General features: G+C 48.8%; 2 protein-coding genes across 28 annotated transcripts in view; one reads left to right on the top strand and one right to left on the bottom strand.

The window, feature by feature from the left end:
* The window catches only part of LOC105607815 (DNA-directed RNA polymerase III subunit RPC6-like), a 128,962-nt gene that overhangs the window by 1,377 nt on the left and 104,000 nt on the right, over nucleotides 1-23,585 (top strand). For 5 of the 22 annotated variants that reach the window (XR_009595543.1, XR_009595540.1, XR_009595537.1 and 2 more), the window contains exon 2: nucleotides 1,264-1,344. The exons of 10 other annotated variants lie outside the window; for them this stretch is intronic. The gene's annotated coding sequence lies outside the window, so the exon portion shown is untranslated. Of the gene's footprint in view, nucleotides 1-1,263; nucleotides 1,345-6,139; nucleotides 6,659-12,734 lie in introns of all 22 variants that reach the window. 7 more of the 22 variants (XR_009595546.1, XR_009595539.1, XR_009595548.1 and 4 more) reach the window with 5 other exon arrangements.
* Nucleotides 133-13,758, bottom strand: ALOX12 (arachidonate 12-lipoxygenase, 12S type). 6 transcript variants are annotated; one of them, XM_015098595.4, is made up of 14 exons: nucleotides 13,543-13,758; nucleotides 12,769-12,970; nucleotides 11,379-11,460; nucleotides 11,153-11,275; nucleotides 10,932-11,035; nucleotides 10,514-10,674; nucleotides 9,543-9,686; nucleotides 8,545-8,754; nucleotides 4,675-4,761; nucleotides 4,300-4,469; nucleotides 3,671-3,792; nucleotides 1,569-1,669; nucleotides 1,277-1,447; nucleotides 133-1,160 (listed from the first exon to the last, which is right to left on the bottom strand). In XM_015098595.4, the coding sequence occupies exons 1-14, from the start codon at nucleotides 13,675-13,677 to the stop codon at nucleotides 981-983; spliced, it is 1,992 nt and encodes a 663-aa protein (XP_014954081.2). In that variant the 5' UTR covers nucleotides 13,678-13,758; the 3' UTR covers nucleotides 133-980. The 6 variants fall into 6 exon arrangements, with proteins under 6 accessions (XP_014954081.2, XP_060251359.1, XP_027830855.2 ...); XM_060395376.1 differs by having other exon boundaries at nucleotides 133-377; XM_027975054.3 differs by having other exon boundaries at nucleotides 12,769-13,622.

Raw genomic sequence — 23,585 nt, 5'->3', positions numbered from 1 at the left:
AGGCTGCTGCAGGGGCACCCTGGTGCAGGTACTGCCCCTGAGGGCAAAAATCCACAGGGTTTTGTTGTTGTGTTTTTTGCATTTTAAAATGGTTGACTAAACTGAACAGAGAATATTCTATGACACAAGAAGTTCATATTTCACTGTCCATAAATAAAGTTTTATTGGAACATAGTCACATTGATTTACACGTTGCCTGTGGCTGCTTTTGTGCTACAACAAGAGAATTGAATAGCTGTGACAAGAGTCAGTGTGGCTTCCAAAACCTAACATATTATCAGACCCTTTCCTTAGGGGCTTCCCAGGTGGTGCAATGGTAAAGAATCCAACTGCCAGTGCAGGAGATGCAGGTTTGATCTCTGTATTGAGAAGATCCCCTGGAATAGGAAATGGCGACCCACTTCAGTATTCTTGCCTGGATAATCCCATGGACAGAGGAGCCTGGTGGGCTACAGTCCATGGGGGTCGCATAAGAGTTGGACATGACTGAGTAACTCAGCATGCACACCTGCAAAGGCCCTTGGGCTCATAGGATACAGATGTAGGTGGTTTAATTGGGAAAGGAAATAACCTCAGCAGCAGGATGAATTTGAGCATACTCTGGGAGATAATGGAGGACAGAGGAGCCTGGTGTGCTACAGTCCAGGGGGTTGCAAAGTGTCAGGCGCGACTTAGCAAGTGAACAGCAACACAGAGTTGACTCATTGGAAAAGACTCTGATGCTGGGAGGGATTGGGGGCAGGAGAAGGGGATGACAGAGGATGAGATGGCTGGATGGCATCACCGACTCGATGGACGTGAGTTTGAGTGAACTCCGGGAGTTGGTGATGGACAGGGAGGCCTGGCGTGCGGCAGTTCATGGGTTGCAGAGTCGGACACGACTGAGGGGTTGAACTAAACTGAACTGAACTGAAACTCAAGATGGAATTGTCAGTCCCAGAGCTGATCTGCAGTCTGCCCATGGGGGGGCGCCCTAGAGCTCAAATAGTGACGCTGTTCTCTATGTGGCTGGGCTTTAGGTATTCATAGGGCAGGTCAAGTTGCTCATTGCGGGCTGTAATTTCCCTTTCCAAGTTTTCCAGATCTGTTTGGAATTGATTTAGTACAGACTTGGCCTTGGGGTCTGAGAAATACTTTTCTTTGTGATGCCCCAGAGGCACCTAAGAAAGAACAAAGGATCAGTCAGTTTTGAGTTCAAAGGCAGACACACCTAGAGCCTTGCCCTACTGCTGTTCCTTCCAACTGTCATTTCCATTTCCCCAGAGTCCTCTCTTACCATGTCTGGCTGGCGGCGACCCAGATGCCACGTGATGGCCATTTGAAGACAGGCTTGTCGGACATCAGGTAGTGAGCCCATCACGGTGGCCATTGTCACATCTTCCTTGGTGGTGGGTGGGGGCATCCGCATTGTGCATGGGGCATTAGGGACCCAGGCATACCAGTCCAGCTGGGGGAAGAAACTGCAACCCTAGGATCCTAGTACTTAGGGTTTGAACCCCCGTCTCTCCCATGGGCATCCCATGTCCAAACACTTGCCTTCAGGGATCTGGGCTTTCAGCGCTCCATACCTGGCCCTGGTTGATGGCCCCATGCTGAGCAGTGCACGTGAAAACACACATGGTAAGGAAATGGCAGAGTTGATTCTGGGACTGGAAGGAGACAGGGAAACCTGGGCAGAAAAGGAACAGGATTTAGAGGCTACAGTCTGAGAGGAGAGAAATAAAGGCCGATGTCTTCAGATGTCTAGGTTTTGGAATTGATGGATGTTTGTTTAGTTCATTTGTTCAAGTATATCTGCATCAGACATGGGCTTCAACTCAGACTCAAGTAATACAGTTGGGTTACTTGACCTCTCTGAACCTCAATTTCTTGACCTGTAAAATGTGAGTGATACCTACTTTATAAATGAGTTAATCACCTGGTATGGAACAAGTCTTCCAATAAGCAGTTATTGTTATTTTGGAAGGGTGGGGGGGGTGCTGAAAAGGTTTGAATGATCAGAAACCCTTTGCCTCAAAAAACAGCTGAGAATTTAGGGATGTTGCCTTCTGTTTGCAGACAGGGAATTGCAGGTATCTAATTTATAATATGAAAGATAAGCAAAGTTATAGATTTACAGTGTCACAGGCAAGAGAGGCTTTCTGCAAAGATTATGCTCAAGCCACTCAATTCATGGTGGAGGTGGGGGCTCAGAGACCCAGTAATCCTACCAGTTAAGGTGAGCAAATGTAACACTCCCTTTTTATAGATTAAAAAAAAAATCAAAGACAAAAGAGATTAAACTGCTTGTAGAAGAGCTTTCCTGGTGGCTCAGTGATAAAGAATCCACCTGCCGATGCAGATGTGGGTTCATGGGTTCAGTTCACTGGGTGGAGAAGATCCCATGGTGAAGGAAATGTCAACCCACTCTGGTATCCTTGCCTGGGAAATCCTATGGACAGAGGAGCCTGGTGAGCTACAGTTTGGGCCATCTCATAAGAGTTGGACACGACTGAGCCGCTAAACGAACAACAGGACTGTGGTAATTGGGAAAAGGCAGAGGCTGACCTTGAACTTGGGTTCCTAACTGCTAATCTCAGGTTTGTTTTTATTTTAGCACATTTTTTTCTAAAATGTCTGCTGAGAAAATGAGGCAAAAGTGAGCTGTGAGAATTGAGGGAGAGTGAAGAGAGAATGAGAAGCACTTATTGGAGGCTAAAGTTGACATGTGGATGTTTATTTTCATTTTCCAAATGTAGATGCTGGTTGGGGAAAAGATGGCCAAGGAGAGGAGGAGGGGTCTCCCAGGAGCCTGTAGAGAAAGTTTGGTCCTGGAAGCGGGGTGGTGCAGCCACTGATGCTCCAGAGGGACGCTCCCTCTTGAGGGCGAGTGTCAGACTAGTGCTCATGGCACCCCCAGAGGCTGGCCATAGCGGCTCCCCAGTAAATATCTGTAGTTGCCTCACAGAGGCCGAGATGTCAGTGTGAAATGTGAGGGACAGGGATGGAAGGAAGATTTGGAGCAGGCCATGCTGGTCCGTGTGTGTTAGAGGAGGAGGAAGCCAGGAAGAGCCAAGAAAGGCTGCTGCTTCCCCAGAGGGTAGAATGCCAGTAGGGGTGCTAAAGGCAGTGACTTGATTGTGGGGGAGGCTGGATCGGCCAAAGTGACATGAGCCCCAGGGGGGCACTGACTTCAGGGTTGATACAAAGCCTGTAGAGCATTGTGTTTACATCTAGAAATGACCTTGCACTGTGGCCATTGTGCAGATGGCTTGGACTTTCTTTCTTTGTGCTGGACAGTGGGAGGCAGGAGAAGAAGAGGGAAAACAGAAGGGGTCATCATGGACTTTGGTGGAAAACTCTTCCCATTTATATCCTCAGGAAGGTATAGACAGCCACGAGGAGAGAACGTGAACCCCAGCAGGGCTTGGGAAGATCCCCCACTGTTCCTGGGGGGTGCCATGCTGTGGCAGGTTAGGGGAGGGGGTGAAAGTGAAGGATGATGGCCAGGGTCTTTGAGGAGGCTGATCCTTGGGCATTGGGAATTGTCCTGAGTCTCAGGAGGTAGAAATGGTATTAAGATGTTTGAAGTGTGGAGGGCAGAGGGTGTGATGAGCGGGCGGGGTTCTGAACTCAGACTCTGCTCTGGGCAGAGTGTCTGAGGAGCTCCCATCTCTGGGAGGGATCTCACCTCGCTCCTGGGCCTGGCGCAGCCCCACCTCAGTGATCTCCCGACACCAGGCTTGCAGCTCAGGGTCCCCTTTTACAACGTCATCCCCGTGGTAGAAGAGGTGGACAATCCCCTCCACATACCTGCCCCGGGGAGAAGGGAGGTGAGCTCCTTAAGAGGAGAAGGCTCCGGCCTCTGACCTCTACACTGTTCCATGGTCTCTGGCCAGCTGACTGTTGCTGTGTCTGAGTATAGAGTCTTCTAGGCCTGCCTTTTGGGTCACTCTTAGCTGTTTCTACAGAATAGCCTAGAGAGGAAGGACACGTGGGTCCTTAGTTCTAGGCATTCCCAGACATTGTTGAAAGCCTTTCTTTCTAACAAAACCGCTGATTTGTCCAGGTCCCTCAGCCTTTGCATCCACAGCTTTCCCAATCTATGCTCTCTGTCCCTAGTCTGCTCCTCAGACCCCACCCACTGACTCCCCACTCTTCCTCATCTCTCCCCAGGATCCCTTCCTCTGCTTCTCCTGTCTGGATCTTCTTGTTTTCATGTTCCTTCTGCCCCATGCTGACCTTGGGACCAGAGCCCCACTCGCCTTCTCCCCACCTCACCCCTCCACCGACTCCTTTCTTGGCTTCCCCCTCACCCACCGGGCAGTGATTTCCCAGAGCCGTAAAGCATCGCAGGCGTAGAGAGCACCTGGGGTTCCCAGCAGGTGTCGATCAGCCAGATCGTCAAGAGGACAGAGGGAGCGGTAGGTCAGCTGAGCCAGGGCCCGGCGGAGCAAGTGCACATGACCCCCTCCACCGGTGCTCACAGCCTGGGACAAGAGAGATGCAAGGCCTTGAGGAAGAAGCCAGTGCACAGTATATAAGGGGTTTTCAGATGTGGGGTTTTCACATTTTAGAGACATGGATATAAAGGGCTCATAGGTTTAAGGGTCAGGACATTTATCCAGGTTGGTCTGGGATCTTCAAAGTGGCAAGAGATGGTAGAAAGTCAGGCAGTGATGCAGCCCCACTTACTTTATCAAATATGCCTCCATCTGAGATGAGCTGAGTCCGTGCCCTGGTGTTGATTTCCATCGTGTAGCGGATGTGTGGCATCAGGAGCTGGATGGGGGAGAATAGAGGGGGTCGATTATGGGGGACATGCTCAGGTCCTTCCTTGTAGGCAGCATGATGGCCTTCTCTTCTCTTGGCGCTTTCCTCCCTTGACAGGCTGGTCTCTTCCTGTTCCTATGATCATGCCATCTCATGATCTTGTCACCTCTGTGAGTCATCGTTCTCCAGCCCCACTGACCTGGGTTTCACTTCAGCAGTCATTTTATATTTGTCCAAGGTACAGGACCCTCTAAGTGGTGACCTTTCTCATCTCCTATCCTCATGTGATAACGGTGGCTGATTATAGGGTCTTTTGTCTTAGGAGGCTACAGTGATGCTTACATGAGTGATGCCCTTGAGTAGCAGCTATTATTTATCTTGATGATTTCCACTTGGAGTGTAGGTGGCCTTTGAGAATCAGCCCCTTTTGATTTGCTTTTACTTTTTTTCATCCCCTCTTTGGCTGTGTGGCATGTGGAATCTTAGTTCCCTGACCAGGGATCAAACCTGCAGCCCCTGCATTGTAAGCAGGGGTTTACAATGCAGGAGTCTTAACCACTGGACCACCAGGGTCCCTAATTTGCTTTTTTAAAAAATACTACACATTTATTAATAAGGTCAGAATTTAAAGAGACTAAACATATTGGCAAGGATATGGAAGCATTGGAAGTCCCAGACTCTTCTAGTAGGAATACAAAAGAAAACAACCATTTTAAATCATAGTATGTGTTGATGTGCTCAGTCACTTAGTCGTGTCTAACTCTTTTCGACCCCATGGACCATAGCCCACCTGGCTCCTCTGTCCATGGGATTTTCCAGGCAAGAATACTGGAGTGGGTTGCCATTTCCTACTCCACAGCTGATTTGCTTTTATACTCTGTCATCCTCACAGTTTAAATTAGTCTGTCTGCTCATTTCCAAAGTCACACGTCCATCCCCTGGTTGCTTCACTGTCAGGTTTTGAGGGGTAGAGTTGGGTACCTTCGGTGAGGAGGAGCCATACTGTGCCACCTGTGTAAGCAGCAGAGGTGAAGTGAAAGTCGCTCAGTCATGTCTGACTCTTTGCGACCTCATGGACTATACAGTCCATGAAATTCTCCAGGCCTGAATACTGGAGTGGGTCGCTGTTCCCTTCTCCATGGGATCTTCCCAACCCAGGGATCGAACCCAGGACTCCTGCATTGCAGGTGGATTCTTTCCCAGCTGAGCCACCAGGGCAGCAGAGAGGCTGTCATCAAATCTCCTCCCACCCCAAATTAGGCAGTTAGATTCCCTCTATTTTGCAAGCTTTTCAAGAAATAACTTTTCCTTAGCTATTAAAAAAGGCCACCTGATCTTCCATGCATTTCTTTTTATCTCAGACTATTTTGTTTTCATTTCCACCCAGTTTATGTACAGATTTCACAAAGGGTTGGTATTTATCTAAGTAGTTGTTGCTGGAGACAGAATGAGCCAGAGAGAACTATGGGGTCAGAAGTCAAAGAAGCTTACATTGGACTGAAACTTCAGAAAGTTCATGAAAGTTGCTGAGTGTCATAGAAAGCCCAACATCCACTTGAGAGGAGAAGCCTGAGGACAAACAATTCTTAATAACCGGGACCTCCTCTATGGTCCAGTGGTTAACAATCTGCCTGCCAATTCAGGGACACTGGTTTGATCCCTGGTCCAAGAACTAAGACCCTACATGCCAGGGGGACAGCTAAGCCGTCTCCTGAGCCTGAGCTCTAGAGCCCACAAGCTGCAACTCCTGAAGCCCGCCTGCCCTAGAGCCCGTTCTCCACAACAAGAGAAGCCACTGCAGTGAGAAGCCCACGCACCATAACTGGCAAGTGGCCCCCACTCACCAAAACTAGAGAAAACCTGTGCACAGCAATGAAGACCCAGCCCAGCTCCCTGCCCCCCAAAGGTAATAATAACAAAAATTGCAAGAACTAATTTTTTTCTAGCTTTTAGCCTGTGTCATGCTATTAGGTCATTTCATCCTTTAGCAGCCCCACGATGGTGTTCCTTTTGTCCCCTTTAAGACATGAGGACACTGAGCTCACACCTGTACGAAGGTTAGGACTCAGGATTCAGGCCTTGGCAGTCTGAATCCAGAGCCTGCACAGATCACCACTGGGACATTGGCCGGCTTGGCTCTCCTGTGTGTGCTGATAACAGTGCAGCTCTTTGACATGATTTTGCTCTGGGAGTGGAGACAGGTGGGCACAGGGCTCAACTCGTAAAGGGGGGATATTTTCAGTGTGAAATGAGGCTTAGCCTATCGAAGGTGAGCAGAAGATAGTGGTGCAGGAGCACCATGAGATGAGTAAAATCCAAGATTCTGCTCATCACACTGGACTCCATCTTGTCGGTGCCGCCCCAGCCTCCCAAGAGGCCACAGCTACTGCTGGCCAGGCTTTCAGGGACCTGGCAGGCCCCCGGCTGAAGTACAGTTCAGTCCTTCTCCCTGCCAGGTGCTCACCTGTGTGTCCTGCCAACACTTCCAATTCCATGAACCTCAAACTGAATCTCACCTTCACTTCCCAGCTGGCTTCTTTCCTGGCTTTCCTGTTTCTGACGATTGCTCTGGTTCATATGCTTGTTTCATATGCATATGTTCGTATGCAGTTTTGTCCCTTTTGCCTTGTTCCCTATATCTCAAATGTCATCAAGATTTTGAGGACATTTTAAAGCAAGCATGAGCCTTATGTTGCTGCTGTCAGCTGAGCAGTAGATGCTGAGCTCACTCTTTTATAAAATTACAGGATTTCTAGGTCAGTCTCCCACACCACCCTTGGGCTCCTGAGTGTTGTAGAAGCTTAGACCTCTGACTTTTCTGTCTCTGCTCTGATACCCAGGCTTGCTGCAGCTACTGTTCCTTCCCTTCCCCAAGTCTGATGATTAGAGCCATGTGGCATGTGGGATCTTAATTCCCAGACCAGGGATTGAACCTGTACCCCCTGCAGTGGAATTGTGGTGTCTTAACCAGTGGACAGCCAGGGAAGTCCTTGATTTTTTTTTTTTTTTAATTCTTGTCACCACCTTGCCAACACATGTCTTTCTCCATTTCTCTCTTGGGCTGGAATAAGCACCCTGTTGCGCCGTTCTCCTTGCCTATTGCTCTGTTCCTACTTAGCACTCTCAGTTGGGGTGGAACATTCTCCATCAATATTCTAGTGTTTACCAGCTGTCTCATGATTTCAAATTCTAGGTCCAGGTATTGTTCTCTGGGTAGTTCTTGTGGGCACCATGTGTCTTTCTGGCTAACTCATAAATCTACTAAGGCAGGAACAAGGCTTTTGTTTTACTGGCAATATTCTGGCTATACTCTCGGCCCATTGCTAGATTGTCAGATCTGAGAATTTCAGAGGGTTCCTTTGTAATATGTCCTGAAGAAACGTTAAGTGACTCAACTTAATTAAAACACAAGTCTCAAAATATTGATACAGTCTTTCTTCCTTCTGTTCTCCCTTCTTTTACAAAGTGATAAAATTTTTTTGCTGCTATAATATCATATGATGGGGCTTCCCAGGTAGTGCTAGTGATAAAGAACCTGCCTGCCAGTGCAGGAGATGTAAAAGTCCTGGTTCAGGAAAGTCCCCCAGAGGAAGGCATGGCAACCCACTCCAGTATTCTTGCCTGGAGAATCCCATGGACAGAGGAGCCTGGTGGGCTATAGTCCATAGGGCTGCAAAGAGTCAGAAATGACTGAAGCAACTTAGCATGCACACATGCAGTATCATATGATATTGGCCTGTTTCCTTTCTTTGGGGTCTGAATGAAGTAGGACGTGGAGGGTAGAGGTGGTACCTTGAAGACAGGGTGCAGCCCTGGGAGGCACCTCATGGTGGCCACGGCAATGACCTCAGCCAGCAGATGGGTGTTGAGCAAATGGTATTGGAGCTGATGCAGTTGGAAATCTGAATTTCGGACCCAGGTCTTTGCCAGGAGCCAGGCGAGTGGAGGATCCGAGGGCAGGAACAGTGGTGGGGTTGGGGAGATGGGGCTGGGAGGCTGGATCTGGGAAAAAGAAATTAAGCCTTCATTGAATTCCCACTTTCTGTGTGACCTTATGGTCAGCCATCTTGGGGAAACAGATGAGTAAGTACGATTTTTGCCACCCAGGAGGCTGTAATCTAGAGGATTAGGAGGAGGAAGAATGAGGCCCCTTCCACCCTGCCTCTTACTGCTGTGGCACCGTGCACCTATCATGGTCTTCAGGGTGAATGCAGGGGGTCTGAATGCAGGGAGTCCAGTGAGGAGGTCCTGATGGTGGTTTGGGAGAAACGTTATGGGGGTCTGAGTTATGGTGGGGGATGGAAGGGGAAGCTGGGTGTATGAGATAATTGACAGGGTTTGTTAAACTGACTATTGAGAACAGTGGGAGAAAAGAGAGTGGACTGAGGGATTAATTAGTGACTCTTAAAATGTGTTCCCAATCTTGAAGCATCCACGTCACTTTGGAACTTAGAAAAGCAAATTCTCAGTCCCCATCCCAGACAGACTGAATCAGAAAATCTCAGGCTGAGACCCAGCACACTGTTTTAACAAGCCCTCTAGGTCATTCTGAGGCACACTGCAGTTCAAGAACCACTGGGTATAGGATGAGAACTCCAAAAGGCCATTATGACTCTTGAACAAGTCCTTCCAGTTGGGCAAGTCAGGAAAAACCAGGCTGTAAGCAGAGTGACATGAGGACAGGTCTCACTGTGTGAGGATGGAGCTTGGGAGCAAGGGGCTGGGTCCTCAGGTGCAGAGGTGGAGGTGAACAGCAACAGAGTTGGGAGGGGGTGCCTGGGGCACCTCACCTGGATGACCATGGGTAGCAGCTTTCCACTGGGGTCCATCTTGAGCATGACGAGGGGGGCAGCCAGGTACTGCTTCTCTCCTCGGATCACGTTGGCTGGAATTCCATCCAGGAGGATGAAATCAGCCTCAAACAGGGAACCGTTCTGGGGAAAGGAGGAATGTATCCATCCTTTGAGTTTAAAGTCTAACCCGAGAGGGCAGGGGCAAAAGGGGAACACATTTCAAGATATTTATCTTGATTCTTGCCATCATCATGTGTCAGTTACGGAGTCTTATTGGCAGGACCAGAGCATCTGGCCTGATTCCTCTCATTTTAAGTGACAAACAGCCTAGTGAAGGTAGACGTCTTGTGCAGGTCCGATTTCAAAATGGGCCTGCCTAGTCCAGTGTGCACGCTGGCCCCTTGTCCAGATGGCCAGGCCCCTACCCCACCATCCTGCAGTGACCTGCTCCCTGTGTTCAGCTGTTACCAGCTCAGCAGACGCTCTTTCACTCCCTCTCCAAAACTCACCTCCTGTGTCAAGGAATCCGCTGCCAGCACTGCTGCCCAGTCCAGTGCACACATGCCCATGACATGCTCACATCTGGCCTCGCTCATCATCCTCATATGCAGCTCACCTCCTCCAAACCCAGGAAACCTACACAGTTCTCCCCTGCTGATGGCACATTTTCCATCTTTGTTCCTCCCTTTGGACACTGGTGTCCAGCGCACTGACATCAACCAGGAGATGACATTGTCCCTGGTAACACCACTGAGCCTGTCTGTACCCTGGGGATCCATCCTGCTTCTCCATGCTAGGAGCTCCTCAGAGTTTTCCCCACATACTGTATCACCTCTAGTTTTTTCCAGCACTGGAGTCTGGACCAAGGGCTACCACAGCCTCCCTTCCTCAACTCATCTTTGGTCCCTCCCCTTCATCACTTCTGGCTGCACTGCCAAGGTGAGAACAGTGCAGGGTGGGAGGGATACCTGGAGTTCTCTCTCCAGCTGGGCCCGTAGCTCCTCCATCCCCGAGGGCAGCACCAGCCGAGAAGGCAGAGAGGTGCAGCGTCTCAACAGCATGGGGTTGGCGCCATTGAGAAACTGGTAGCCAAACAACTCATCGTCCTGCCAGCGCTGGTGAACCTTCTCTGTGGGGTCGGGGTGGAGTGGAGTGGAGGAGGAGGTTTACACAGTCGGGATGTCCCTCCTCCAGGCCCTACCCCAGCAATGTAGGCATGTGACCACCCCATATCCAGTCCCTATCTTTTCATCTTGAGGTCTCTGAGAAATGACCCAGCACAATATAGTCTCATCTATGAAACACTTATGAGGGACTGTGGAGTGTGAAGGTCGGGACATCAGGAGAAGCCATCAACAGGTTATAGAGACCTGGGGAACCACTGACCAGCCAAGGGGCTCTTCTGGCCCCAGAAGATGAGATCAAAATCCTCCAGACTGGTCCAGGAGCTCAGGAGGGTGTAAACACGTTTGAGGACCATCTCCAGAGCCCTAGGACAGGAATCAAGGCGTGAACCCACTTGCCCATCCCTCAGCCCCTCACCATCTACCACCATTTTTTAGATCTCCCGGCCCTTTCACCACTCTGAACTCCAGGCCTGTTCTCACCCTGCCTTCAGTGTCCACTCAAAGTCCAGCCTCTTCTCCTCGTGGAATCTCATATTTGCAGGTAGATCGTCCTCACAGCCTGCAGCTATTGTCAGGGGTAACCCTTCCTTCCAGGTGGCCCAGCTAGGAAATGGGGACAAGGCTTCAGGAAGGGTGCCCAGGTCAGTAGTGGGGGTGCGGTCAGGGAAGGGGGTACCACTGAGAGGCCCTGTGGGTGGGTGGTCACCGGTATATCTTATGTCTTTCTTTCAGCTCCTTCTCTCGATGTCTCTGGAACACATCCAATGCATTGTTTCCTGCCAGGCGGGCTGTGGAGATGTTAAGACAGTTGGCCACAGTCTGTGTGGTCCTGGGCTCTCCCCCGCTTGTCTTCATCTTCCTTTCAGCAGTCATGGGCCCTGTGTTCAGTTCTGCTCTGTTGCTTTTATCTCTGGCCTTGCATCACTCCATTGATTTCTGAGACACATTTACCTTGTCATTGCCAACTGTGTACTCTGGGTTTTGTTAATCTCAACCCTCATTTCTTGCCTTGAGACAATCTCATGTTTGACATCTTTTCTTGTCTGTTAACTCGCCTTTCCCCGCTTGATCCTATTTCATCAGTATCTATTGTTGGAAAAATCACTGTAATTAAGGTGATAAAATCTTGTGAATCCCTTGCAGTCCAGTGGTTAAGACTCTGCAAGTCCATTGCAGGGGGCACGGGTTCAATCCCTGGTTGGGGAACTAAAATCCCACATGCTGAGCAGTGCAGCCAAAAAAAAAAAAAAAAAGGTGGGGGGGGGGTAAAGTCTTAGTCACCCATATGCCCTTACCTGTTTTCTTCTATATATTGCCTTGGTTAATTTCATATGTGCTGAACCTCACCTGCCACACCTCAGCCGTCTGGAAAGCTATGAGGAACAGCTCTTTGCTTTCTTTCTCTGACTTCACTCTGCTGAGACCCTCAGAGTCTATTATCACCTTGTTCCTGCTCTTAGCTGCATGTTTATTCACCAGTGTCAAAGTGATGTCTTTCTATCCTTACTTGCCCTGGCGTGCATTTTCCTCCGTGATCATCTCTCTTACTATTTCCCATGATAACAGATTCTGTATTGGCTGTCCTCATTACCCCCGCCCGCTGTCAGTGTGCACCCTGTCCTCATGGTTTGCTTCTGTGTTTTTCCAACCAAACCAGCTCTCCCAGTCACATTGTTTATTATTTCCCACACTGTCTTCTCTCAGGGTCGCCTCCATCCGCTATTCCACATGCTACCTGTACCTGCCCTGCCCCAACTTGTTCCTCATCCCAATACAGATCTCCCGTCTGCTTTTACTTTGGCACTTTCGGTGCTTCTGTTTCCCATCATCGCTGCGACTCCCATCCCCTGCCCTCATCTTCTTGGAGGGTGGGATTTACACGTGAACTTATGTCCCTGTCCAGCTCCACTTGCAGCTTTTTTTTTCCTGTGTATAAATTTGGTATTTTATAACTTTCCAGTGTCCTGCCTTCCCCACACTTAACTTGCTGAACCCTCACTTTCCTCAAGGCCCTCTGACCTTTCTCAGCTCCATCCCCCCTCCTTTCCCATCTGTTCTCCAGGACCTACACCCCTCCTCTCGACACTGCCCCTCACCGGTGGCCTCTGGCAGGCACAGCACGCCGTCACCCTGCACCCAGCGATAGCACGGGAACGCGGCCTCCTCGCAGGCTCCAGGGCCCTGCACCGTGATGCGGTCGCAGAACCACGCGTCGTCCACCAGGGAGTGGTGTTTGCGCAACTTCACGAACTGCAACGGCCCCAGGTCCCCCGGAACTTCGTGCTCAAACTCCTCCTTCTGTGGGACCAGAACCCAGAGACAGTAGCAGGGTTCCAGGAAAGGCCATTTTGCCGGGGTGGGTGGGGGGTAAGTAATGCGGGGGGGGGGGGGAGGACAAGAGAGGAGGGGACCTTTGTGGAGCCTCGGTTGGCAGGGCCTCCAAATACAGCATTCCTCGTTCTGCCTCCGAACGCTTGCGCGGTGGGTCTCACCCCTATCGCCCCGGCAGAATGAGGGAGCCCGGCGTGTGGCTCGCAGTGTCTTGAATTGATGTCTGAACATCAGCACCTCAATCGGTCCTTTAACTGAGCTCCCCCCGCGCCCTCCTTACTAGGAGCATCCTGCTTGACTTCAGATCCTATTACTGACACTGGCACGGGTCACTTGAAGAAGGAGTTGGAGGCTGTGAGGACCAGGGCCGTCGGGGAGCGAGAAGGGTATGCGCCCTGCCTGCACCCTGGCTCCCGATCCCCTCCGCCCAGGCACTGGCGGCCCAACACCTGAAAGCCCCAGCGGACACGGTCCTGCCGTCGTCTCGCCCCCTATCCCGCCCCCTCGCCGGCCTCCCGCGTCCCGGCTCGCCCGCTGACCTGGCCCCGCACTGGCCGCAGCTGCAGCTCCAGCTCCGTTTCCCCGCGCGCCCCGACCAGCCACAGCTGCACGCGGTTGTGCGAGCCGGCGAAGAGCGAGGCCCCGGTGGCCACGAGGATGCGGTAGCGGCCCATGGCCGCCCCGGCGGCTGAAGCGAGGGAAGCCGGGTTCGTGCGCGCTTCTCGAGGCCGCCCGGGGCCGCCGGCAGGTGTCCAGGCGCCTCAGGGCCGGTCCCGGGCCTTTAAAGATGGGCTCGCGTCCCCGCCCTCCTCACCACATTCTGGCGTTCCCAGTCTCCGCCCCAGACTAGCCCGAACCTGCGAGCCGCCGCAGAGCCGGCTGTGGGGAAGAGCCGCGCCTCCCGGCCCGAGCGCAGCTGCGAGGGAGATAAAGGGACCGCGGCCTGGGGGAAGTCGAGAGGACGGATGTGCCCGGGTTTCTCCTCCTCCCGAGGCGGTCAGGGGCCTCGGCGTTGAAGGGAGCAGGACGAGGACACTCCCCGAGGTCGGCGGGACTTTGGGGGAGCTCGAAGGAAGAGGGAGTGTGTCGGTCTTCCAAACGGAGGAGAAAGTCCCTGCTTTTGTGGGCTGGGACCTGGGGAAGACCGTGGGCCGAGCCCTGGAAGGTCGACCTGGGTGGCTGCGCTGGGGCATTCCTGGAGAGTGGGCTTCTCCGGACCCAGTGCAGCCCAGTCAGTCTTCAGTTTCTGATTGCTACCTGATTTGAGCGCAGTCCTTCAATAAATGACCAGAGTTTCCCCAGGTTGCCTAAAACTTGGAAAAGTAACGGCTGAGAGACTTGCTCCTCACCCCACCCCCAACCTCGTCAAACATGGCTGGGTTAGGACACCCCCCCACACACATACACGTCAGATACTGCATGCTATGCATGTTAAGTCGCTTCAGTCGTGTCTGACTCTTTGGGACCCTAGGGACTATAGCCCACCAGGCTCCTTTGTCCCAGGGATTCTCCAGGCAAGAATACTGAAGCGGGTTGCCATTTCTTCTCCGGGGGTCTTCCGGACCCAGGGATCCAACCCGCATCACTTTATGTTTCCTGCATTAGCAGATGAGTTCTTTACCGCTAGCGCCACCTGCCAACCCCTTCAGATACTGAGGGAGGCCTAACTGAGGCAGGGCAGTGAGTGCTTCCTTTTGTCCTGTCTTCATAGTGGGTGCAGAGAATGTTAGGGACCCAGGTGTGAGGGTGCAATGTGGAGCCACTTAGGGACCCAGCATCCTTGGGCGATTCCCATGGACTTTGTCCCTCCAGAATGAATGCAGCCTCTTTCTCTTCTATATGTTCCAGGTACATTTTTATTCTGGCCTCACTGACCCTGGTGCTTGCTTTCCCCACAAGAATCCAATTTTCTCCTAAAAGACTCAGGTGTAAAGTTCTTATTAGTCATGAAGTTCTACTTCTTTCATCTTCCCCCTTGTTTTTATCCCACTTGAAACACATCCCCCCACCCCCACTGTCTCCTGGTCGTTTTTGGCACTCAGGGCGAGAAACTGGGGAACCAGGGAGCAGCGGTGGGACTTTGTCAGGAGGATGATTCAGGACTCAGGCTTTAGCACCCACCCAGGAAGCCTCTTGCTGGTCCCTACCCAAGTCTTCTTGGCCCTAGTCTTTATAAGCATTTGGCTCACAGTGGACGTGGTTGGCAGCCTGGGCTAGGCCAGGGCAAGGTAAACCTGCTTTCATGAGCCAGACCCTCAAAAATGACCCAACATGTTGGTCTTTGGTGGGCGTAAGAGGGATTCCAGTCCTGCCTTCCAGCCTCCAGACCTTACAGAAGTGTCTGATCCTTACTGGGTGCCCTTCCCCTTATCTTCTGGGCCCACTCCTGCCTACTGCATCCTCAGTGCTCAGGGCTGGTGTCTGCTGGCCCCCAGTTTCCTCCAGTTTGGGGTATCCTGTAATATCCAAATAGTGTGGCTCACATTCCCCATCTTTTGTAGTAGCTGAACCTGGCCTTTCCACACGTGCCCTTCAAGTATCACTTTTACCCAAAAAGAAAGTTTACGTGATACTTCCAAGACTAGTCCATACTTCAGCCTGCTTCTCTGCTGTTCAGTGACACGTTTTCTGCCTGCTGGAGCGTACTCAGAGGCAGGGTGGAGGTGGGGATGGATAATTAAGAACAATAATCCAAGCTACTACATCTGCTAATAAGTTAATGTTTAAAACAGAACAATACCTGGCAGTAGTCTCCTTATGTGTTCATTGCTATTATTCTATTACTTACATTCTGGAAACAGTTTTCAATTGAATGTCAGCATCAGTGTTTCTAGAACTTTCTCTGCCTCTCCTCACCCCATACTATTTTTCCACATCTTTTCCATTTAGACGTCTTACTCCTTAAAACCTTCTCACTTATTTTTTTTTCTTTTTCAGCTCATGCATTATATTGGGAAATATAATGAAAAACAAGATTTCCCAACCCAGGAAAAGCTCTCCACAAAGGCAGTGGAGGAAAGAAAATAGTTTTATACTTGAATAAGCATTACCAGAATGTGATGTGCGTCACAGGCCATCTGCTAAGAGATTGTAAAGATAAAGTAATCCCGTCCTGTTATAGTGCCAAACAGATGCAGCCTTTACACATGTTCTCAAGATAAACAGTAACTAGTTCTCAAGTAAGAGGCTTGAGAGCACCATTTGTCACACACTGTTCGTCCTAACTTTACCTGGTGATTGGTGATCCTTGGTGTTATTAATAGGGTTAATCACAGGAAAACCAATATCCTCATATCTTTATGACAGGAGGTTGTTTTGCATCTCAGAGCAAGGTGCTCACCTCAGTTAGGGTCCTGTCCTCTCACAGAAACTAGGAGGTAGGGGTGCTCTCTCTCCTGATTTTTCCATTTCAAAGAGATGACTGCCAGGGCCTTGGGAGAGACATTCCTGGGTCATAAAGCTGCAAGAGGCTGGTTTAGCTTCTAAAAAGATTCCCATACATTTCAAAGAGACAGAGAAAGAACTTACAAGTTTTCTAACATTAATGCTCTAAGGAAGGGATTGGAGATACTTCCCTGGTGAGTCCAGTGGCTGCGACTCCACACTCCCAATGCAGGGAGTCGGGGTTCCATCCCTGGTCAGGGGACTAGACCCCACATGCCACAGCTAAGAGGTCTCATGCTGAACAGTCCACATGCAGCAATGAAGGTCGAAAATTTGCCTGTGCCTCAACTAAGACCTGATGCAGCCAAATAAATAAGTAGTAAAAGAAAAGAAAAGGTTGGAAGAAGTCTCTTATTTTCAACAGGAAGAATTAAGCTTCTTATTTTAAAATGTTTACTGGTCCTTACAGTTACCATTTGTTCTTCTGTTTACCACACGAAGGACCAGGGGCTGGGTTTTGCAGTAGGGAAGCCCATATGTGCACCCCAAAGCTGAACTCTCCTCTTCTTCCAGATCCCCAGGGCCCTGCTTTCTGTCTCACTTTTCTACCACCACTCTTTGCAGGACAATTTAGCTTCTTGATCAAAGCTTCTCTCACTAGATACTTCCCCAGGGACTGTGGGCGAGGGGGATGGACCTTGCATTTCATAGCCAAAAAGTCTTGTTTAAGTGTTCTGAACACAAGAGCAATTTCATCCCCTTCTTTTCTCCTGTACCAGTGTGGCTTAGACTTCAGTTGGCTAGAGGGTCACCCCACTGTCCCCACTCCATGAGTGTTTGGAGCCCATATTTAGTACAGGACTACAGAAGTTTGTGTTTATTCTTTGAGGACAAATTGGACATACAAACACAGCATTATAAACTATGTAACTTTAAATATAGGCTCTGATTTGAGGGTAGACTTTATATCACATATTTTTCCAGTTAGTAATTTGAGTACCCCTCCCCAGTGTGCAGGAAGCCCAGCACCTCCCCTCTCTGAGTGTGGTACTCACTTCTGTTCTTGTTCACTGGTGGCACTAGGGAAACGTCATTCCTGCACCATCTGATGGGTCATTTCTAGTGCCGCATGGGCCTGCTGCACAGGCCACAAGAGTGACCCACACTTGGGCTTCCCAGCTCTTAGCTCATAGAGGGTCTCTCAGAGTGACTGTGGTGCCAGGGGCCAGGGTCAGGGCCGTGTCCAGCCTCAACCCCTTAAACCTTGAGTCTTGATACTGAGCCTGGTCATTTGACCAGATGACTGCTCACAGGGGCTTCCCTTTGGAGAACTTTAGGGTTCTTTCCTGCCGGTGGATCTCTGTTGGAACCTTCTCAACATTCAGAGAGAACTTTATTCATATCAAACAAGAATTCAGTCTCAATCTCTTTTCTTCCAGGTAGAGTCTTGGTCCTTGAGGCATATTTGCCCCCTCGTCCTCATCCACCATCTCTGCCTACAAAGGGAGTTTTGGGATGGGACTAAGAGGGAAGAGCCTTTGTGGGACCTCAAACGGGTGCTAGTGAGGGAATGCTTAAGGCTCAGAGGAGAGTCAAAGAAGGTTTGCTCCCAGGGAGCTATGTCCATTCAGAGAGAAGAAAGCTGGCAGATTCTTGGCGCCTTGCCACCTGTCCCCACCACCTCTGCTGCCTTGATCCCAACAAGTATCCCCAAGTCAAGCCCAAAGAGAGTCTGCTCAGGTTTTGTGGGTTGCATAGAATCATCTTCAATCATGAGTACGCTTCTAGGAGTGGCTGTTTTTTGTTGTTTAACAAATCTGTGCCATACTGTATACTTCTTCCTCATTTAAGAGGACATCTTAAATGTCCTCATGGACGTCTCTGTGGTTCAGTAGTTATACCCTGGACTCATTCTTTTTTGGCCACGCCATTGGCACGTGGGATCTGAATTCCCTGACCAGGGATTGAACACATACCCCGCTGCGGTGGAAGTATGTAGCCCTAGTCACTGGACAACCAGGGAACTCCTTGGACTTTTTCTTTAACAGCTACATGGTGCTCCACGTTGGTTTTAACCATTCCTCTGCCAGTGATCATTCAGTTTACACTTTTTAGACATTTGATGAATGTTATAGAGAGCATGTTTGTATTTATATCCTTATATACTTGGTGGCTTTATTTCTATGGGTTAAAGTTCAAGAAAAGTTACAAAGGGTGAAAGACCACCATTAAAAAAACAAGAACAAAATAAAATGAACAGATAAAAACAGTCAACAAAATTAAGTGTCTTTTTTTGTCAGGCAGAAGAACCCACTAGCGAAGACATTAACTGAATTATTCAGGGAGGAGCCTAAGTCAGGGATTTCTGACTGCTTGAAAGGGGCTGTTCTTAATGTTTATGATGATTAAAAGTTGCAAGTTGGACCCTGGAGAGGCTGGAGAGAGTCCATAGGTTTGTACACAGTGGAGACAAGTCCTGTTGTTCCAAGGGAGTCTTGAAGTTAGGACCACTAAGGATTGGGCAGAGCAATGTTACTCAATATTCACAACCATTTAAAATCCGGCTGGTTAGAAAGAGTTATGGTGAAACATAGTGTCCAGTTTTGCTATCTTCTAGGCACATGCTGGTAAGGTTTCTTTGACATGGAGATTGCTGGGTGGAAGAGTATGTGTTGACGTCGGGACTTGGAGTTCATTTGTGATATTATGGAGAACAGGTTCAGTAGAGAGAAGGAGACAGAATGCAGATCAGAGTGTAGCATGCCCTTCAAGAAATAAGGCTGGAGCTTCCCTGGTGGTCTAGTGGTTAAGACTCCATGCTTCCATTTCATGGGGCATGGGTTCCATCCTTGGTTAGGGTCCTAAATCCCTCATGCCACATAGCCAGAAACTAAAATAAAAATAAAACTTAATTACAATGTATTATCCTTAAAATTTTTTTTTAAGTAAATCATCTAAAATTCTAAACCTAACAGTGTACTACAAGGCCTTTCATTTACACCCCATTTCAATTATACCAAAATTTCTTGAAAGAAAGAGGGCCAGGCAGGGAACAGAGAGGGGGCCATGGCTGGAGGTGGGTGGAAAGGTTGAGATGTGGAGAAACAAGAGTGTAAATGATGAGGGGAAGACCCTGAGGGGGATATAAAATCCAGAAACCGTGGGGAGGAACTGGCTACAGGCCAATTCTCATGGGTGGAGCCACAACACCATAGATTCTATAATAGCTTATGGCCCTTCAGAGGGCCATAAGCAGATACACGACGGTAAAGGCTTTGTAAGGGGGCCATCACAGAAAAAAGGTAGAGAAACATGACTGGGGTGTGATACCCCTAGCAGTACTCACTGCTTGGTTGCTAATGCAAGAAAAATCAAAGATTAGAATCATCCAGAACATTATCCTGAGACTCCGTCTCGCAGAAGCTGATGTGAGCCCCTCCCTCATCCTTATCTCCCCAGCATCACTGGTAGAGCAGGCAGGGACCCTCACTTTTATGTTACCAATTAGCATTTTATGTGAACCTTGTATCAAGAAAAGCCTCTCAGAATCTCTTTCCACTAGATTGACGTCTTGAAACTACTTGGATTTACTTGTTCTCACACTGACTTTCCTCAACATTTCTGTAAAGACATTGTAAGGTTAATCCTGGGCCTTTCTCCAGCCCCCACTGCTTATCTCTGTTCCTCAGGGATCCAGTCTCAAACCCTTCGACTCTCTTCTCAGGACTGAACTGCAAGCCCAGACCCGTGGCATCTCAGGCTTCTCACTCCATCTTGGAGACAAAGATTAAGGGACAGATGAGTTGTGGGGTTCATCAGAGGGTATAGGGAACACAGAAATTCCACCCCTTCTCTGGGATCCCTGCCAATACCCAAAACCAGCCTAAACTCTTTGTTCTAATTCTACGTATTCAAATTTCTTTTTTTTTTTAAATAATCTTATTTATTTATTTTTGGCTGTGCTGGGTCTTCATTGCTGCACGGGGTTTTCTCTAGTTGCAGCGCACTGGTTTCTCATTGCAGTAGCTTCTCTTGTTGCAAAACATGGGCTGTAGAACATGTGGGCTTCAGTGTTTGCAGCACCTGAGCTCAGTAGGTGCAGCTCCCGGGCTCTCGAGCACAGGCTTGCTCAGAAGTCGTGTACATGGGCCTTGTTGCTCCTCAGCATGTGGGATCTTCCCAGACCGAGGACTGAACCTGTGCCTCCTGCATTGGCAAGTGGATTCTTTACCAGTGAGCCACCAGGAAAGCTCCAGATTTCTTAGTCACACTGATTTCTAGATGATTTTCTTGTCTTGTCCACTGCTGATGAATCTCTGCTCCACCCTGTGTTGGACCATGTTTAAAAGCGATCACTAATCCAAAGCTGTTCCTTGTAACAGATTTGTACTAAAGGTTTGAAAAGGCAGTAACCTAGGTGAAGACTAGAGAGAGGCAAGTGAGGCACTTAGCTTGGGTGCCTGAAAACCTGGTTATCAAGGTAAATAGTATTTTAATGCAATATTTGAAAAAAATCAAAATTAGTGCAAAAAATTAACAGTTGACAAAAGATCAAAATTTTAAATAAAGACAGGATCAGTTGAAAGACTTAATATTAGCTATCTCCATGTATTCTGAAATTTTTTTGCCATCATTTGTGCCACCAGAAATTTCTCTCTGATGAACTTGAGCCCCAGCTCCTTAACCCAGGGATTAATGGAGGCTGTTTGCTTTTCATACAGATTTTCAGTCAGTCTTACTGTGTTCAGTCTTAACCTGCACCCCTGTCTTCAGGGATCGTTGGAACTCTAATTTCTGAGCCTTTCTGGGGACCTGGGCTGATTGCTCCACACATACCCTGGAGCCATTTGACTTTTAAAAAAATCATCCATTATTTTATTTATTCTTTTATTTTTTTAATTGAACTTTAGTTGATGTACAATGTTGTGTTAGTTTCAGGTGTACAGCAGCGTGATCTAGGTGTGTGTGTGTGTATGCACGTTTTGTTTTTTTTTTTTCAGATTCATTTCCATTATGGGTAGTTTGCTGTAGGAGGGTGGACTCCAGCATCTATCAGTCCACCATCTTGTAATCAGTATTGAGTATTTATTCGCTCCCAAATCCCCTTGTAGAGATGACTGAAACATATTTTAAAACAATCTTGTGGCAAACTCTGGATCAAAGAAGCAAAAAGTAGTTTAACCAATATATCCTGCTTTACCAGTTTGTTACAAAATTAGGTCACACTCCTTTCAGTTTTTTTTTTTTTTTTGGCCACACCATTCCGTGGCATGCAGGATCTCAGTTCTCCAACCAGGGATCAAACCCGTGCTCCCTACAGTGGAAGTGTGAAGTCTCAGCCACTGGACCACCAGGGAAGTCCCTCCTTTCAGTATTTAAACTGTTCTGTACCTCCATCCTGCTTGTTATGATATTTTTCCTTCTCCAGGATCCTTCTTCCATGATGATAATTAACAGTTCTGTAGTATTTACATTGAGTCAGACATTCTTGTAAGTGCTTTTTACATATATTAGCTCAGGCAATGGCAACCCACTCCGGTACTCTTGCCTGGAGAATCCCATGGATGGAGGAGCCTGGTAGGCTGCAGTCCATGGGGTCGCTAAGAGTCGGACACGACTGAGTGTCTTCACTTTCACTTTTCACTTTCATACATTGGAGAAGGAAATGGCAACCCACTCCAGTGTTCTTGCCTGGAGAACCCCAGGGATGGGGGAGCCTGGTGGGCTGCCGTTTATGGGGTTGCACAGAGTAGGACACGACTGAAGCGACTTAGCAGCAGCAGCAGCTCATAATAATTCCAGACTCCTCAGGGAAGCTTTTTAAAGTATAATGCTTGTTATTATTATCTTGAGGAGAACAAACTCTGAAAGACTGTTCAGTCTGCCAGAGAGGCCTGGGTGTTGTGTGTGTGTTGACTGTTGTTGCTCTTACTCAGATGTGGATTGTTGGTGAATCTCAGGTTGCCTAATGATTTTGATCCTTGTCTATTAGTAAGTGACCCATTGAACACCAGTCAATGACAGTAACATATCCTCCTGGGCAGTGATTGCTTAAGAAGTGGACACATGACCCAGGCTGGGCTAATCAGAGCCAAAGATGCTTGCTTCTGGGACTTGGATGAAAATGGAAAAAATGAAGTCTCTGTGTTTCCACGGTGGCTCCCAAACTTGCAGACTATAGCCCTGTTGACAGCAGTGGCCTCCACTTAAAAAAAACCTAACAGAGAATGTAGCCCACGTCAAGGAAAGCAAAGCTGAATCATGACAGGAGAGACTGAATCCTGACGGTATTGTTTGAACCCCATCATTCAGCCACATTTGAGGTCAGATTGCTCCTGGCTTTTCAGATTACAGGAACCAATCAATGTCTTTTCCTTTTATTTAAAAGCCGCTTTGAATTGACTTTCTGATACATGGATACAAAGAATGCTAATAATGTGATGTGTAGGCAGTGACAGTCTGTAGGCTGGAGCACCTGGGCACCTGTGGACTGAGTTCAAGAGATAGTGACTTAGAACATGATGTTAGCCTGTGAGCGCCATTCTCTCCAGGCAGCCTGGAATATGTATAAGTGGTTTGGATATGGATTTCTCACTCTCTTTCTAGGGTCCTTTTCTAAGTTGTACTCTTCCTTTTTAAATATTTATTTTTATTTATTTATTTGGCTGTGCCAGGTCTTTAGTTGTGGTGCACAGGATCTTTAATCTTCATTTTGGTATGCAAACTCACCGTTGTGCCAAGTGGGATCTAGGTCCCTGACCAGGGATTGAACCAGGCCCCCTGCAGTGGAAGCTCGGAGTCTTAGCCACTGGATCACCAGGGAAGTCCTGGTACTCTTTTCTTAATTGCTGGGACTTTCTCCTCTCAGGGGTGGGAACCTGGCATCTCCTGACTTTTGTCCTATTTCTAGAAACTCTTTGGGTGAGTCAGTTAGTTTAAAAGGCATTGCATTTGGTCATGGGAAGACTGCCCAGTGACTGGCCTTATATTTTCACTTTGAGTCACTATTTAATATTTCCTCTTTCCTCTTATATATAATTGGCAGTAGAAATTCTGGGTGGTTTTTTTTTCCTTCTGAACAACTGTGGTAGGTATTTTTTTGAGGGGAGTGGGTTTTGTCCCAGTGCCTACCTCTCTAGCTTTGGAGGGGTGGCAGGACAGTTCTGTCCACCAGCTGGCCCGGATGAGCTACTTTAAA

Source organism: Ovis aries, chromosome 11 (genome assembly GCF_016772045.2).
Source record: "Ovis aries strain OAR_USU_Benz2616 breed Rambouillet chromosome 11, ARS-UI_Ramb_v3.0, whole genome shotgun sequence".
Lineage (NCBI taxonomy): Eukaryota > Metazoa > Chordata > Mammalia > Artiodactyla > Bovidae > Ovis > Ovis aries.
This window is presented reverse-complemented; position numbering and strand designations above follow the sequence as displayed.

Excerpts from the sequence above, each read along its gene's own strand:
- ALOX12 (XM_027975054.3), bottom strand. The coding sequence starts at position 13,234 with ATGTTCAGACATCAATTCAAGACACTGCGAGCCACACGCCGGGCTCCC. Across the intron at positions 11,461-12,768 it reads GTGCCTGCCAGAGGCCACCG|CCCGCCTGGCAGGAAACAAT; the intron begins GTGAGGGGCAGT and ends ACATCTCCACAG. Across the intron at positions 9,687-10,513 it reads AGCTGGAGAGAGAACTCCAG|AACGGTTCCCTGTTTGAGGC; the intron begins GTATCCCTCCCA and ends TCCTTTCCCCAG.